General features: G+C 42.4%; 3 protein-coding genes across 3 annotated transcripts; all 3 read left to right on the forward strand.

Moving 5' to 3' along the window:
* The first annotated feature begins 824 nt into the window (after positions 1–824).
* Positions 825–7,806, forward strand: LOC128399105 (tigger transposable element-derived protein 1-like). The gene is made up of 3 exons (XM_053360368.1): positions 825–1,080; positions 1,970–3,530; positions 7,798–7,806. Exons 2-3 carry the CDS (start codon positions 2,130–2,132, stop codon positions 7,804–7,806), a joined length of 1,410 nt encoding a protein of 469 aa, XP_053216343.1. The 5' UTR covers positions 825–1,080; positions 1,970–2,129.
* Positions 7,807–8,097: 291 nt separating this feature from the next.
* LOC128399106 (olfactory receptor 49-like) lies at positions 8,098–9,051 on the forward strand. Its single transcript, XM_053360369.1, has one exon. It carries the CDS (start codon positions 8,098–8,100, stop codon positions 9,049–9,051), a length of 954 nt encoding a protein of 317 aa, XP_053216344.1.
* A 6,684-nt stretch (positions 9,052–15,735) lies between these two features.
* Positions 15,736–16,698, forward strand: LOC128399108 (olfactory receptor 49-like). Its single transcript, XM_053360370.1, has one exon. The coding sequence runs from the start codon at positions 15,736–15,738 to the stop codon at positions 16,696–16,698; it is 963 nt and encodes a 320-aa protein (XP_053216345.1).
* Positions 16,699–18,059: the final 1,361 nt, after the last annotated feature.

Consider the following 18,059-nt stretch of genomic DNA (forward strand, 5'->3'; position numbering starts at 1 on the left):
GTGCCAATAGAAGGGGAAATTCGCAAAAAACTGTATCTTCTCCTACTCCAGCACCGTAAGACTCCAAAGAATTAGAAAGTCACAGACAAAATTTAATACATCCTCTGAATTTTCTTATGTAGCTAGCGGCCAAATCAAGATAATAAAGAAATAAAGTGTTGGTTCATTGGCCCCCTAATCTTACCATGACTTAGTGTCGTGTCTTCATTCTTTCTACAGAATGTGCTGTCATTGAGACAGAGTTTATATGAAGTTACCTGGGAATGGTTATTACCGAGTCCTAAAAGCTCCCAGCTGCATACCTAATGTCAGGGGAACCCAAGTCTCAAGTAAAGTCCTTCTCATCTCACTTTCATTGCCCAGAGAGCCAAAAGTACAGTGAGCATGCTCTGTAGCCATGAAATGCTGCTAACTCACTGTTGAGGGTGATACTGGTGGAAATGCGATGGGAGGGGTAATGGAATGACCTGTCTTGCAAAAAGGGCATGGTCAACTCATTGACATCTCCACACTTCAACTGCCACAAAAGCATCCTCCTCTGCTTTCATTTATGTCCACCCCCACAACACTCACTTTCAGACCTTAGCTACAGACATTAGGTGTCTCTCAAGGGCTATTTAGAAACTGTTATGTACTAAGCTTGGATCCTAGAACAATAGGCAGATAGGATCCTAGAATGCAACAACTGATTGGCTTACAGGAAAAGACCAATCAGGCTCCAGGTGGAAGTTAACCAGCCTACAGTGGTGCCCCGCAAGACGAACGCCTCGCAAGACGGAAAACTCGCTAGACGAAAGAGTTTTCCGTTTTCGAGATGCTTCGCAAGACGAATTTCCCTATGGGCGTGCTTCGCAAGACGAAAACGTCTTGCGACTTTGTTTCCTTTGTCTTAAAACCTTTAAAACCAAGGGTGCTTTGCTTGAACAGCTGCAGTTGCGACTTGACTTCGAGGAGCAACTGTTAGCACGCGGTTTGGTAGCCTTTTCTCAGACTTTGCTCATTTTTGAAGCTTTTCCAAAACTTTTCCAGAACTTCTTTTGCATCCATTTGGTAAGTTAAACTTTTAAAACTTTTTTTGGGGTTTTTGGATTTTGGGTTGGGGTGTTTGGGATTCAAGGACTTGGTGTTGGGGGGATTGCGAGAATCTGGGAGCTTGTGGGTTTTTTATGATTTTTTTGTGACCATTGGGCCATGTGGTTTTTTTTAAAAAAACATCTGAATCTGAGTTTGAATTTCTGTGTGCTGGGTGGCTGGGGGAACAGTTGGGGAGGTTTCTGCAGGAATCTGGGAGCTTGTGGGGGTTTTTTTGAATTTTTATGATTTTTTTGTGACCATTGGGCCATGTTGGTTTTTTTTTTTGAAATTTTTCTGAGTTTGAATTTCTGTGTGCTGGGTTGCTGGGGGAACAGTTGGGGAGGTTTCTGCAGGAATCTGGGAGCTTGTGGGGTTTTTTTCCTGCATTTTTCTGTTTCTCTGTGACCATTGGGCCATGTTGTTGTTTTTTTGAAAATTTTTCTGATTTTGAATTTCTGTGAGCTGAGTGGCTGGGGGAACAGTTGGGGAGGTTTCTGCAGGAATCTGGGAGCTTGTGGGGTTTTGTTTTTTGTTTTTTGAATTTTTCTGTTTCTCTGTGACCATTGGGCCATGTTGTTGTTTTTTGAAAAACTTTTCTGGGTTTGAATTTCTGTGTGCTGGTTGGCTGGGGGAACAGTTGAGGAGGGGTTTGCAGCAGTTGGGGAGGGGCTGGGGGAGCAGTTGGGGAGGGGTTTGCAATTTCTGCGTGGTGGGTGGGTGGGTGGCTGGGGGAACAGTTGAGGTTTTTGAAGACTTTGATGATTTTTGAAGCTTTTCCAAAACTTCTTTTGCAGCCATTTGAGGTTTCTGAAGACTTCGGTTTATTGATTGTTGAAGCTTTTCCAGAACTGCTTTTGCATCCATTTGGTAAGTTAAACTTTTAAAACTTTTTGAGGGTTTTTGAATTTTGGGTTGGGGTGTTTGGGATTCAAGGACTTGGTTCTGGGTTTTAATTTCTGTGTGGTGTGTGGCTGGGTGCTTTTGAATTTTTTGGATTTGAAGCACATCACTGATTTCTTTTTCTTTTTCTGAGTTTACGAAGGAGCTGTGCTGCCATGGGACCCAAGAAGACTGCTGCTGCAGAGGCCGGCGAGAGGAAGAAGGAGAAGGTGACGCTGGAAATGAAGAAGGAGATCATCCGGAAGCACGACGGCGGAATGCGTGTGACGGACCTCGCCAGGGAGTACGGCAGGAATCCATCAACCATCGGGACCATCCTGAAGATGAGGGAGAAGATCATGGCGACTGATGCAGCCAAGGGAGTCACCAGGATCGTGAAGAACCGCCCAGCTGTTCTGGAGGAGGTCGAGAAGTTGCTGCTCATCTGGTTAGAAGAGAAGCAGCGTGCAGGGGACACAGTGACTGAGGCCGTCATTTGCGAGAAGGCCAAGGCCTTGCACGCAGACCTCGTCCGGGAACAGCCAGGAACCTCAGGCGAGCCAGAAGTCTTCAAGGCAAGCAGAGGTTGGTTTGACCGGTTCAAGACAAGATCTGGAATCCACAGCGTGGTCAGGCATGGAGAGGCTGCCAGTTCTGATGTTCCTGCGGCTGAAGACTTTGCAGCGGAGTTCCTGGAGGTTGTGAAGACGGAGGGCTACGTTCCACAGCAGGTCTTCAACTGCGACGAGACCGGGCTGTTTTGGAAGAGGATGCCCAAAAGGACTTTCATCACACAGGAGGAGGCCAAGTTGCCTGGCCACAAGCCCATGGAGGACCGTCTGACCCTGCTCTTCTGTGCCAACGCAAGCGGCGACCTGAAGATCAAGCCCCTGCTGGTGTACCACTCGGAGAACCCACCGGCCTTCAAGAGACACAAGATCGACAAGGAGCAGCTGAGTGTCATGTGGCGATCCAACAGCAAGGCTTGGGTCACACGTGTGCTGTTTGTGGACTGGGTCAATCTTGCTTTTGGCCCTGCTGTCAAACAGTACCTGCTGGACAACGACCTGCTGCTGAAGGCTTTGCTTCTGATGGACAATGCTCCTGCTCATCCTAAAGGCCTTGAGGTGGACTTGTTGGAGGAGTTCAGCTTCATCAGAATCATGTTCCTGCCGCCTAACACCACGCCACTGCTCCAGCCGATGGATCAGCAGGTCATCGCCAATTTCAAAAAACTCTACACCAAGGAGCTTTTCAGGCGATGCTTCGAGGTGACTGACTGCACCACCATCACCCTGCGGGAATTCTGGAAGGACCACTTCGACATCGTCACCTGCTTGAAGATGATCACCACGGCCTGGAATGGGATCAGCCAGAGAAATTTGAATTGCGCTTGGCGCAGCCTGTGGCCAGACTGTGTGGCACCAAGTGACTCTGATGCACCAGAGTCAACAGTGGTGCAGGACATTGTTGCCTTGGGGAGGACCATGGGCCTGGAGGTCACAGAGGAGGACGTCTGCGAGCTGGTGGAGGAGCACGACCATGAGCTGACCACCCAGGAGCTGGTTGAACTGCAGGCAGAGGCTGCGCAGGAGCAGGCCTCGCTGGAAGAGAAGGAAGCAACTGAGGAACGGCTGTCCTCCGAAAAACTGAGGGACATTTGCCAGAAGTGGAAGGAGGTGCAGGCTTTTGCAGAGCAGCACCACCCTGACAAGCACGTGGCACATGACCTTGGGAACACTTATGATACGAGGGTCATGTCGCCTTTCAGGGAGGTGCTGAAAAGGCGGATGAAGCAGCAGACTATGGACAGGTTCTTGAGCAAGAAGCAAAGAGTGGAAGAGGAGCCTTCTTCGAGTGGTTCCCCAGAGTCTTAGAAAATGTACTGTCAACTTTGTTGATTTTTAAATGTTTTTCTGACATGTTTATAAACTTAATTTATTTTCCCTTCAATTTTTTAACTGCTCTTTACAGTATGTGTGACTTTAAAGAGCAGTTAATAAACTCTTGTTGTACCAAATTTGGCTTTGTTTGGACTTTTTTTGACCATAGGAACGCATTAATTGATTTTCAATGCATTCCTATGGGATTTCATGCTTCGCAAGACGAAAAATTCGCTAGACGAAAAAACTCGCAGAACGAATTAATTTCGTCTTGCGAGGCACCACTGTATTAGGCTGATAGGATCGTAGAATGCAACAACTGATTGGTCTGCAGGAAAAGACCAATCAGGCTCCAGAAGGGAAGCAGAATCAGCCAATCAGACGGGACTCGTTGTGTAAATAATGTATATAAAATCCTTAGGTTTGGGGGGCAATTCAATCACTGTTTTACAAGCTGCAATAAAGAGCATGAAATCACTACAGGACTCCGAGTATATTTCAGAAACCAACAGAGGTCATCCAAAATGTGAAGTTAAATGTATCTCTCTAGGTTTACAGGAATCATTTAAAAAAAAAATAGTAGCCACAGGTCAGGGAGACATCAGGTTGGGGACTATAGGATACAGGGGTGTGGGGTGCTAACCTTTCCCTTCTGGCTTTGGTCACAATGACTCAGGGTCCATTCCATGATTCTATGATTCTATGAAAATACTCTCCCACACCCGCCAGTCTCTATTGGCATTTAGAAGAAAGCTCCCATTTGAGTCAAAGAAAGGGGCTGGAGAGAGATTTGGGTAAATAGCTGGGAAGGAAATGGTTAAACACCTTCCATTCCCTCCATAGTTGTGAGCTGAATCATCATCATCACATTATGATGCAAGCATTTTAATATTTTTAAAATATTAACAATGTTGACCCTGATTTTTTTTATTATTAAAAGTATATCACTTAGACCTCAGTTATGAATTTTATATATTTTTTTAAATAAATGTTTATTAAAGTTTTACAAATCAAAAAGTTCATCATTTCACATAGATCATTCCATTAAATAGAGCTCACAGGAAAAAAAAACAAAAATATATAACAAAAAAAGAAAAAGAGAAAAAAGAAAAATCCACTTTTTTAAAATTACAAAATTCCATACCCCTCTGTCCTGAGCTCCTCACATCTCCCTTTTTTGTGTTCCTCTTTATTCCAATCAAATTCAGCAAGTTCAAACCCTTATTCAAACCGTGCTTAAATTATATTCTTCTAATTATTATGTCCCAAATTTTCATTATTTTAGCCCATTCCTCATCTTCTATACTATGACATAATTTTATTCTGTTCAAAACCCCCTTCTCCTTTTTAACATTCTTCTTTTCATTCACATTTAACCAAATCCCACAAGCCCTGTTACCTTCACTTCCCACATCATGTTAACACTCAAACATTTTGCAGTGTTTTTGTAAATAGTCCTTAAACTTTTTCCAGTCCTGTTCCATCAGTTCTTCTCCCTGGTCACGGATTCTGCCAGTCATTTAAGCCATCTCCATGTAGTCAATCACTTGCATCTGCCATTCTTCCACGGTGGGTAGATCTTGTGTCTTCCAATACTTGGCAAGAAGTATTCTTGCTGCTGTTGTTGCATACATAAAAAATGTTCTATCTTTCTTTGGCACCCGTTGGCCAACTATGCCCAAAAGGAAGGCCTCTGGTTTCTTAGGAAAGGTAAATTTAAATACCTTCCTCAGTTCATTATATATCGTTTCCCAGTAGGCCTTAACCCTTGGGCACGTCCACCAAAGGTGAAAGAATGTTCCCTCAGCTTCTTTACATTTCCAGCACTTGTTGTCAGGCAGGTGATAAATTTTTGCAAGCTTGACTGGGGTCATGTACCACCTGTAAATCATTTTCATAATATTCTCCTTTAAGGCAATGCATGCCGTAAACTTCATACCGGTGGTCCACAACTGCTCCCAGTCAGCAAACATAATGTTATGACCTATGTCCTGCGCCCATTTAATCATTGCTGATTTAACCGTTTCATCCTGTGTATTCCATTTTAACAGCAAGTTATACATCTTTGACAAAATCTTAGTTTTTGGTTCTAACAGTTCTGTTTCCAATTTTGATTTCTCCACCTGGAAGCCAATTTTTTTGTCCAAATTGTAGGCCTCTCTTATTTGATAATAATGAAGCCAATCTCGCACTTTGTCTTTTAATTTCTCAAAACTCTGCAGTTTCAGTCTGTCACCTTCTTGCTCCAAAATTTCCCAATATTTTGGCCATTTGGCCTCCATATTGAGCTTTTTCTGAGACTTAGCTTCCATAGGTGACAACCACCTCGGGGTTTTGCTTTCCAGCAAATCTTTATATCTTGTCCAGACATTAAACAGAGCTTTCCTGACAATATGGTTTTTAAATGCCTTATGTGCTTTAACCTTGTCGTACCACAAATATGCATGCCACCCAAATACATTATTAAAACCTTCTAAATCCAGAATGTCTGTGTTCTCAAGAAGCAGCCAGTCTTTTAACCAGCAAAATGCTGCTGATTCATAGTACAGTTTGAGGTCTGGCAGGGCAAATCCACCTCTTTCTTTTACATCAGTTAAAATTTTAAACTTTATTCTAGGTTTCTTGCCCTGCCAGACAAATCTAGAAATATCTCTCTGCCACTTCTTGAAACAATCCATCTTGTCCAAACTCAGTTATGAATTTTATAGCATTGCTATTTAATTCTTACATTCTTATCTCACCATTCCATGAATGGTTCCTGACCCCATTTTATCTTCACAACAGTGAAGGATGTTAAGCTGAGAGAGAGTACCTGGCCCAAGGAAAGTTTCTGAGTTCTCTGGGGATATGAACCTTGCCCTCCTGGGTTTAAGCTCACCATGCCCTGCCCTAGATGCAACATGGCCTCTTTATTTCACTCCCCCATTTCAAGTACGGAGTCTGTAGAATCAAAACAAGAGAGGATTAAATTAGTCATCTGTTACTCAGAATACATAGATCTTTTGGGATCCTATAATGTTGTGGGAACCTATAATGAGCCACAAATCTGACAAAACTAGATCTCCGTTCGTCAATATTTCTATACAGCTTTCAAATATAAACAAGAAAGGAGATATTAGGGGGCTAATCATTCACAAATGTTGTCCACGGTCCTTTACACTGCAGTTGGCGCAGCCACAATATGGAAGGCATGAAATAATTTGCAAGGTAAGCTTTAGGAAGGAGAGGTGGCTCATATCCTTTGTCAGGAATGGGGAGGCTGTGGCTCTGCAGATCCTTTTGGACTTCAACTCCCACACTGCTTGACCATTGGCCATGCTGGCTGGGGCTGGTGGGAGCTGAAGTCCAACAATTTCTGGAAGACCTTAGGTCCACCAGCCATCTTAATTTAAAATGGACCCCCTATCTTTCTACCCACGATTATCTGGATATACAATGCACATTGTAATGTTTCTGCAGTTTTCCATGATAGCGGGAATGCCATTTGGAACCTGACAGTCTAACTTCATAGTTCCTGCAAAGAGCTTAAAATGGTGCACATGGTTCTCTCGTTCCCCTTCTTTATCACAACAAACCTGAGAAGTTGATTAGGCCAAGGTTCATGACTGTGTCAGGATTTGAACTCAAGTTTCCCAGGCTCTAGTCCAACACACTAAACACTGCACCATGCTGGTTCTTTTCCAAAGGTGACACACTTTAGAGTTACTGCGAGGATGCGGAGAAAAGATTTTCAGTAGCTTAGAATTTTATACCTATCCACCAAGATAAAAAGCACACACAGGCTTAGATTCCTCCCTTTCTCCTCTTCCATCCACCTCTGCCTTTCTTATGCTTTACTCTTCTAGCCCTATGTGTGTGTGTGTGTGTGTGTGTGTCTGTTTATCTGTCCGTCTGTCTGTCTAAATATAGTAAAGGTCGGCATCAATTTTCCTACTTTGTTTGTTTTCCTTATGTTTTGTAGGGGCCATAGCCCAGCAGTAGAGCTAATGGTTATCTTGATTGAACTCAATCCTCAACATCAACACCATTAAGTAATTTCGATTGGCATATTTTAACTTGGGGGTTGCACATGCAATTGTTGACAGCTCTGTAGTGACTCAAATGATTATGAACATTTATTCATTTATGTGTTGGCTTATATTTATCACGCCATTCATCCAAAGACCACAGGGTGGTTCACAACATTATTTATTTATTTCAATGTTCTTTATTTCTGTCCATCACTTTCTTCTCCCACCCCATCTCCAGTTCTAAAGAAGGCATGAAGTACAACCAAACAACAGTCAGTGAGTTTATCCTTCTGGGCTTCACCGACATCCGTAAACTGCAGCTCCTGTTATTCGCCACCCTTCTCTTTTCCTACCTTCTCGCCATCCTAGGCAATGCTGTGATTATCACTGTTGCTCAAATAGATCACCGGCTACACACCCCTATGTATTTCTTCCTCCAGAATTTCTCTTTCTTGGAAATTGGCTTCACCACAGCAATAATTCCCCAAACCTTGGTCCATCTTTCAACCGGCAATAAAAACATCACTTACATTGGTTGCATGATACAGTCCTTCTTATATTTCCAACTGGGAACTACCGAGTTCTTCCTCTTAGCTGTCATGTCCTACGATCGATATGTAGCCATCTGCAATCCCTTGCGATATCCAGCCATCATGAACCGTTACTTATGCATCACGCTGGTTGTGTTTTGTTGGGTTGGCAGTTTTCTCCTGATCATTGGTCCATCAGTGCTTTTCCTACAGTTTCCAATATGCAAGTCCAACGTCCTTGACCACTTCTTCTGTGACAATACACCGTTGATCAAACTCATTTGTGGGGACACATCACTTTTGGAATTCTTTGGGTTCATCACTGCTGTGCTTTCTGTGCTGGGAAGCTTGACAATTACAGTAATGTCATATGTCAAGATAATCCAAACCATCTTACATTTCCCCACTGCCACAGGGAGACAGAAGGCCTTTTCCACTTGTGCCTCTCACTTCATTGTGGTGTCCATCACCTACGGGAGCTGCATCTTCCTTTATATCAAACCAACACAGAGCAGCAAAGTGGAGTTTGGCAAAATGGTGGCCGTCCTCAATACTGTTGTGTCCCCTTTGCTCAACCCTTTCATCTACAGCTTGAGGAACAAACAGGTTCAGGAGGCCTTGAGAAATTTGTTTGGGCAACTCAAAACCATTGCTAAGGGACCAGGGACCATCTGAAAAGGAACTGTGAAAAGAGATCATCTGAAAAGAGACTGTGAAAGGAAATGGGCATTGTATTATTCTTCAGAAGTATTCACCTTTGCAGAAGCTCTGCCTAGAAAAATTAGTGTTACACTCCATCTTGAAACATCATCATTACCAGTTCTTTTTTCTGGGGGAACACAAGGTTACGCATAACCCTAATCATTTTGTGAATGTTTGTACAGTGGTACCTCGGGTTACATATGCTTCAGGTTACATACGCTTCAGGTTACAGACTCCGCTAACCCAGAAATATTACCTCAGGTTAAGGACTTTGCTTCAGGATGAGAACAGAAATTGTGCAGCAGTGGCGCAGCGGCAGCAGGAGACCCCATAAGCTAAAGTGGTGCTTCAGGTTAAGAACAGTTTCAGGTTAAGAACAGATCTCCAGAACAAATTAAGTACTTAACCTGAGGTACCACTGTGCTTTTGTCCATTTGCTGTATTTATTTTTCCCAATTTGAACTATAAAATGGTGATTTTCTTGAGTCAAAACAAGAGTACCCCTTAACCATTTTTAGGAACAAAAAAACCATTGATCATTACTATTATTGTTCTTTAATTCTGTTAGATAAATGTATTATTTAGTTTAATTTCATTAAACAGACAAACATATCCATATACTGCATACTGTTCTGGAAGATGTATTATATATTATCTTATATAGCACAAGTTCTACTTTGAATTAGGCTTTGCCAACATCCTATAGTTGAGATGGTTTTTCATGCAATTCCATAATTTGAGATTGAGGAAAGTAACACCTGCCAATGCCAAATGATATGCTTGTTCCCTGCCACCAACCCCAAAGCTGATGGTTTTGAACATAGCTCTTCTCATTTGCAAATTTGGTAAGGAAACAGGTGTTGTGAAAGCCACCCATCATGAGTTGGTTCTTGCTCTGGACTTCCTTAATTGAACAAGGATTTAGATTATTTGGCCTAAAAGGTATAAAGAGAGGTTTTGCAAACCAAGGAAGGTTTTCTTTTTCCCCTTTTTCCTTTTTAAAAACTTTTTGTTACAGCTTTTGACATGCCACAAGAAGTATCACGGGCCTATTTGAGTTGGTTCACACTTATCCCTCCTCTCTTTCTTTTGAACTACACCAGTTTATTTGTCCTTTATTAAATAAATGTCTGCAGTCAAAAAGCACCTTTCAAAGCATCTTTAACTTGCCTGTTCCTCAGGCTGTACACAAGGGGCGTCATAAGAGGACACAACACATAGTTAAGAAGTGACACTACTTTGTTGAAATTATGCCTATCACCCTGATCTGGTATGATGTGCATAGAGATGCAGCTTCCATAGGCGACAGTGGCAACAGTGATGTGGGAAGCACAGGTGGAAAAGGCCTTCTGCCTCCCTGCAGCACTTGGGATGTGGAGAACAGTTGAGATTATATTCATATAGGACACAACAGTGATAGGTAAAGTCCTGCACTTTAGAACTGACCACTTCACCCCTGTCTACATGCTGGTCTATGAGAAGGAGATCTGGTATTCATTCAGTTGTTTTCTGATTTCCTGGTATCAACCAAGGTTACTAGAGGTCAACATCATCATCATTATTATTTTTAAAAAAAGTTTAAGAAGTTTGTTCCTAGCAATCATTCCCTACAGAATTAATTACCCTAAAGTGAGAGGCAAGTTTTGATCCTTGGAGGCATCTCAACTTAGATGGTTTAATTTTTAAGAAGTTAATAAGTAGACTGGAGCTTGGGAACTAATCAGCTGTTTAAAAAAGTTTTGAAGTTAATTATCTGACAAGTTTCTAGCAATGCTCTATGAAAAGGCCTATGAAAACTAGATTTTTAAAAGTCCTGTGTAAAAGTGTAATTAAACATCAGTGTAAAAGGACATACTGTATATTTAAAATCAACATGCTTTTGAAAAAGTTCCTCCTTCTGACAGGTAGAATGACATGATTAGAGTTGAGGTGAAACTACTCATGGCATTTCACAACCACTTCCAGCTCTGTCAAAATCACTCTTATGGCAACTTTTTCTGTGCACAAAAAATAGTAAAAAAAAAAAATTTGTTTAAATTCCCACACTTGCCCACACCCTCAGTTCCTCACAATTGCCCTCAGTTATGCCAACCAGTCAAATCTGGGTGGCTGTAAGTGACTCTGATCTGCTAGAATCAACTAAGGTTGCTGGAGGTCAGAAATTATTCTGTCACAGTTTAATAAATTTGTTCCTTGAATTCATTCCCTAGAGAATTAATTACCACCCAGAAAATGAATAAGAAGCACACCTTGATTCATAGGGGTATTTCAGCATAGATACTACTACTATTATTATTAAGAAATTATGAGTAGACTTGGCGCTTAAGAAAATATATAATAAAGTTTAAATGTTATTATATAGCAAAGTTTCCTGCAGTACTTTTAGATAGTCTATGAATACTGGGATGGGTGGTTTTTTAACAAACTAAGTCCCCTAACTTAAACATCAATGTAAAATGATATACCTTTTAAATCAGCACTCCTTTGCAAAACTGTTGTCATTTGTATTCATTTCTGAAAAAAAGCAGCTCTCTTTAGAAATGAACAAACACTTTCCACTTTGACAAAATCACTTTTATGACAACCTTTTCAGTATTCTGGAGAAAAGTAAAATTAAAATGAAACACCGCTTGTCTGCACCCTCAGTTCCCTACTTTTGCTCTCAGTGATACCAGCTGGCCATATCTGGGTGAGAGCACATTTAGATACTTATAAAGTACTTTTGGAAAGCATTCAAGGAATGAGAGGAGAGGAGAGATGGGCTACAAGGAATGGTTAGCATCCATTGATGGCGGTCAGGCCACTGCAAGCATGAAGAACTGGCAAACAGCTATTTCAGGAGACTGAAACACTCACCATAAAACTGCCAGTTTGAAAGTTGAACAACACTTTTGGGATGGCAGCAGTGGTGTGTCCAATTTCCAAGATGGCACAATTCCGAAGGCATTGGCAGAATACCTGTGAATGTCATTTGGTTTATTTTATTTTTGCTTTAATGGCTATCCCACTTGTCCTCCAACCAAGATGCCATATGCAAGCATGAAGAACTGGCAAACAGCTATTTCAGGAGACTGAAACACTCACCATAAAACTGTAAACTCCACTGTAAGGGAGTGTACAACTCATTTAAATAAATAAAATGTCTGCAAAGCATTTCTTTGGGAGGAAGGTGTGTGGAAAATGGACCCATTTTAATCACTGCAGACTGTCACTTAAACAGGCAAAGGAGAGGGGTGATGTCTATAGACAGAGCAAGGGTAGCTAACCTGTGGTCCTACCAAAGTTAACCACCACTGATGTACAGAGATCGAAAGATACATTTTTGCCATCTTCTAAAAGGGTCCTTGGGCAAAATATATAACCACTCTTTCTAGTTGTTTTCTTGCTTTCCTCAACATGCTGACAGGTCTAGTGTGTATGTTATATATATATATATATATAACAATTGGGGGCTTCCAGCACTTGGCCAACTGCCAACTGTGGGGTGCAGTGGAATGTGGCTGAGTGGTAGAGCATCTGATTTGCACACAGAAAGTCCTGGGTTCAAGTGATACCAACTTCAGATAGGCCTGGGAAAGAGTGGAATAATCATCAGCTCCTAACCTGGAGATTGAATTTGGGACCCTCTGAGTCTGGCAGTGGCTGCTGGGAGCTGTGGTCCAAACATGTGGAGAGCATGGGTTGGAGAAGGCTAATCTGTGCAAATTAAAACAACTTTGTTCCACTTAAGAATGAACATCCTCCTCCCAAGGGATCTTTAAATAAAGCTTGTCTCACTAGTATTCTATGGAGACGATGATGGAAGACACCCAGCATGATAAGATTTAAGTGACACAGAAACTCTATATTATAGATCTGGTGCTGAAAGCTGCATCATACCAAGGTAAGGCATATTATAGCGTAGTACACTGCTTTGCTTTATAAAGATATTCAGAGTTTTCTTATTTTCATTACGGGGCAAACACGTCAATTTTATTCTTTTTTTGAGAGATATCTAGGGTGGTATCAGTGCCATGCTGTATGATTAAATAGTTAACTAGTACAAAATTTAGGCAAATAAGCTTGTATTTACTTTTTTTTAAGTCTTCATTAAAAAATTCTGCTAATATTTTTGTGTGCATTTTTATGGACCTTTTATATGTACATTTGCACCCACTACTTGGCTGGAGAACAGCATTCCAAGATTTTGAGAATTGAATTTTTTGAAAAACAATTCCCCACCCCCCTGTTTATGTGTTATTGGGAAATTTTGAAAGCCTTCACCAACACGCATCTAACAACAATGTAATGTGAAGAATGTTGATGCTTTCCTTAACATCTTTGCTCCCACACTTTTGCTGACTCGGTTGTCCTTCTGTGGCGATAATTTCATGGACCATTTTTTCTGCAACTATGCTCCAATGATAAAACTTCATTGAGATTAGGTGCAGCTCCTTCCAGCTCTGGAGGGCATTCTGACTGGACTGGTGTTAGTCATCTCCTTGTCTGTCACGGGTGTCCCTGATATTTACATCATTGCCACCATATTGCTCATGTACTCCATAAAAGGTCAGCAAAAGATGTTTCCAACCTGCGCTTCTCACAGCAGAGCCACATCCATCTTTTATGGCAGTGCAATATTCATGTACTCCTTGCCCAGCCAGGGATGATCTTGGGATGTCCAGAAGGGAGTTGCAGTACTTACTGGAGTGGGTACACCATTTTTGAACCCTTTTATTTATAGTTTAAGGAATGAGAAGGTCAATGAAGCCTTCAAAACTATTTGCAGAGGAGGAAATCTGAACACGTGTGGTCTTTTTTTACAAAGTGGCTGGCAAATTAGGGAGGCTATAGGGTGGTGAATTAGTGGCAGCAATGTTTGTAGTAGGTTGATGGCCCTTTCCTTTGGTACAAAGATATAGATCCCATCTTCGAACTGGAAATATCAAGGCAACCTACAACCTGTTATATGCCTACAGGAAAGCTGTATGTAGGACCTGAGTGCAGCGGCACCCAGAAAGCAGAGTGGTGGCTAAAAATTTCCTCTCTCCCCTTTCAACTTATTTCTTTTACAACCCCCGCCCCCCCCCAAAAGAAAACATTTTTATGGCAGAAATTGTTAGCAATTTGGAATGGAATGCTACGCCTGCCATCCACCCAACATGCCTTTACCTACCCTAAAAAGTCACTCATAAACCCTGCCTTTTCTGGGGGACAACTGATCTCATGAACATGTATGTGTCCAGCCCTGTATAAATATCAGGAATACACACATTTAACTGCATAATAAGGGCTTCATCAGTGTGTGAGAGCATATCTATATACAGTGGTGCCCCGCAAGACGAAATTAATCCGTTCTGCAGGTGTCTTCGTCTTGCAGGGTTTCTCGTCTTGCGGAGCACCGCTATTAAAAGCTTAGCGGTAAAGCGGTAATTGACAGATAAGCGGCTTTTAGCGGATTAGCAGATTAGCGGATTAGAGGATAAGCGGCAATTTGCAGATAAGCGGCTTAGCGCCTTTCAGAAAAGGCAAAAAAAACGGAAGACCCCGAAAATTTTTTCGTTTTGCGAGACAGCCCCATAGAAAAATTCGTCTTGCGAAGCGGAAAAAATATCGGAAAGCCCTTTCGTCTTTCGTGTTTTTTGTTTAGCGGGGCATTCGTCTAGCGGGGTACCACTGTATCTGTGTTTATCTGTTTGGCAGGACTATTATTTTTAAAGGATCAAATAGATGTAGAAATAGAATTAAGGCATATGAATGAGATTTGAGCCAAAATCAATAGATCTCCTTGTACCTATTTCAATTACATATAGTACATCTATAATACTCCCCCTCCCCCCCAAAAAACACCCTCCGACTGAAGGGGAAAGACTTGAGGGGTGAATGCCAGCTATGCTCTTTTAAAGGAAGACAGCTGAAGGCAGCCCTGTATCAGGAAATTTTTAATGTCTGATGTTTTACAATTTTTATATATGCTGTAAGTGACCCAGAGTGGCTGGGAAAACCCAGCCAGATGGGTGGGGTATAAATATTATTATTGGGCATAAAAGCTTCTATGAACTCTGACTTCAAGCCACAGATGTCGTACATGGTAATTTTCTGACCTGAGCTCTGTGATGGTTAGCAAAGCTGTTGTGGCAATTTCCTTCCACAATCCCATTGGCTCAGCTTGTTATTTTGGTAATCCAACCATTGTCACAGTGAAGTCAGACTCTCTTTCAGAGCAAAGGCAGTCACAATTATGTAATACCTCATCTCACATGGTGAGATGAGGTATTACGGAGCCTGAGGCAAAGGGCATGATATCACCTTCCCTCCAGCTACAGAAACCACCTATACTTAATCTTAGGGTCTTGGGGTTCAAGTCCCACACTGGGCAAGAAGTTTCTTGCATTTCATGTGTTTTGACTAGATGACCCTTGTGTTTCATGTGTTTTGACTAGATGACCCTTGTGGTCCCTTTCAACTTCATGATTCTATGACTCCGATTCTGAGTCAATGTATGAAACAGGAGGCTGAACTACATGCTTCCCTGGTCTGATCCAGGCAGGCTTGGCTTCATAACTTCATAATCAACCAAACAAAGATCAATGAGTTTCTACTGAATGAGGATGAGGATGATGATACTTATCTATACTCATCTTTTGCCAGCAGATAAGTCATGAAAGTCAAGACTTTATGGAGAACAAAACAAAGATCAATGAGTTTTTACTGCTGGGATTCACTGAGAATGGCAAACTAGAGATATTTCTCTTTGTCCTTTTCTTAATCATGTACCTGATGGCTGTAACGGGAAACATGATCATTATCACCATCACTCTCATGGATTTCCGCCTCAGGACACCCATGTATTTCTTCCTCCGGAATTATGCCATCTTGGAAATTGGATACACCACTGCTGCCATCCCAAAGGCATTGTTCAACCTTGCATCTGGCAGGAAAACAATCTCGTATGCTGGATGTATAACACAATCATTTTTCTATTTCTTCCTGGGCACCACAGACTTCTTCCTGCTGACTGTGATGTCCTTTGACCGATATGTAGCCATCTGCAACCCCCTAAGGTACACCACCATCATGAATGAGAAGTTCTGCACACTTTTGGTGCTGTTCTCTTGGATTGGGTCGCTTGCTGTGATTTTGGCCCAAAGTATGCTGTTCATTCAATTTCCTTTTTGTGGCTCAAACATCATTGACCATTTCTTCTGTGACAGCAAACCATTACTCCATCTTCTCTGTGGTGACACACATTTCCTAGAGATCTCCGGGTTTATTCTTTCGGTGTTTACACTACTGGGGACTTTAGCTATCACCGTTGTGTCCTATGTGAATATAATCTCAACTGTTCTCCACATCCCAAGTGCTGCAGGGAGGCAGAAGGCCTTTTCCACCTGTGCTTCCCACATCACCATTGTCACTGTCACCTATGGAAGCTGCATCTCTATGTACATCATACCTGAACGAGATGGTGGGCAAAACTTCAACAAGGTTGTGGCCATTCTTAACAATGTGGTTTGTCCTCTAATGACCCCCTTTGTGTACAGCCTGAGGAACAGGCAGGTCCAAGATGCTTTGAAAAATGCTTTTGCCTGCAAGCATGTATTTAATAAAATGCAGAGAAACTCATGCAGTTTGAAATGATGGAAGGAAGGGGGAGTTATGAACTGGTTAAAATAGACCCATGGTACTTCTTATGGAGTTTCAGAAGCCCAAATAAATAGTTTTCTCGTTAAAACAAAAGCCTTCACTGGTGTGGAAAACCTCCGAATTATCACCAGACCTTTATTTCATAGTCAGAAGATCATAGAATCAGAGTTTTAAAGGTAAAGGTAAAGGTACCCCTGCCCGTACGGGCCAGTCTTGACAGACTCTAGGGTTGTGCGCCCATCTCACTCAAGAGGCCGGGGGCCAGCGCTGTCCGCAGACACTTCCGGGTCACGTGGCCAGCGTGACAAGCTGCATCTGGCGAGCCAGAGCCGCACACGGAAACGCCGTTTACCTTCCCGCTAGTAAGCGGTCCCTATTTATCTACTTGCACCCGGGAGTGCTTTCGAACTGCTAGGTTGGCAGGCGCTGGGACCGAACAACGGGAACGCACCCCGCCGCAGGGATTCGAACCGCCGTCCTTTCGATCGGCAAGCCTTAGGCGCTGAGGCTTTTACCCACAGCGCCACCCGCATCCCTATCAGAATTTTAGGCAGTGTTATTTTTCTATAAAAAGAGATGCCAGAACTCACCATGAACCTCTCCCTTGCTCTCTTATAATGGCCATGGTGCCCACCTGAGAGGTGCCAGAACTGAGTTTGATGGCAAGGACCCTCGTACCTATGGGACCACCTCTCCTGGTATGTCCCACAGAGGACCTTTCAGTCTTCAAATAAAAGCATCTTGGAGATCCCAGGCCACAGGGAGGTTAGGCTGGCATCAACCAGAGCCAGGGCTTTTTCGGCCATGGCCCATATCTGGTGGAATGCTCTGTCACAAGAGACTAGGGCCCTGCCGGACTTGACATCTTTCTGTAGGGCCTGCAAGACAGAGCTGTACCACCAGGCCTTTGGCCAAGGCACAGTCTATCCCCTTCTCTCCTTTATCTAATCCTCATAGAACTCTAACCCAATGGTTGCCATTAATTTGATTCTGAACTCATTTTAGAATGTATTTTAATTAAGTGACTGTGTGATTTTATGTACACTCTACTATTTTTACTTGTTGTTAGCCACTCTGAGTCCAGCTTTGGCCGGGGAGGGCGGGATATAAATAAAAATTTATTATTATTATTTATATATATTAAAAAACCTGGTTTGAGGCCTTGTAGGCCAAATCTGCATCCAGGGCTGGAAATCTAGAGCAAGCCAACCTGGAACATATGTGGCCATTCATGGTAGGAAGCATTCACCACAACACTTTAACACTTTGCTTCGATGGAAGCTGCATCTGTACATGAAACCAGAGCAGTACAGCCTTTCAGTAAGGCTGTGGCCATTCTCAACAATGTGGTTTGA

The sequence above is a fragment of the Podarcis raffonei genome, chromosome 13 (genome assembly GCF_027172205.1).
Source record: "Podarcis raffonei isolate rPodRaf1 chromosome 13, rPodRaf1.pri, whole genome shotgun sequence".
Lineage (NCBI taxonomy): Eukaryota > Metazoa > Chordata > Lepidosauria > Squamata > Lacertidae > Podarcis > Podarcis raffonei.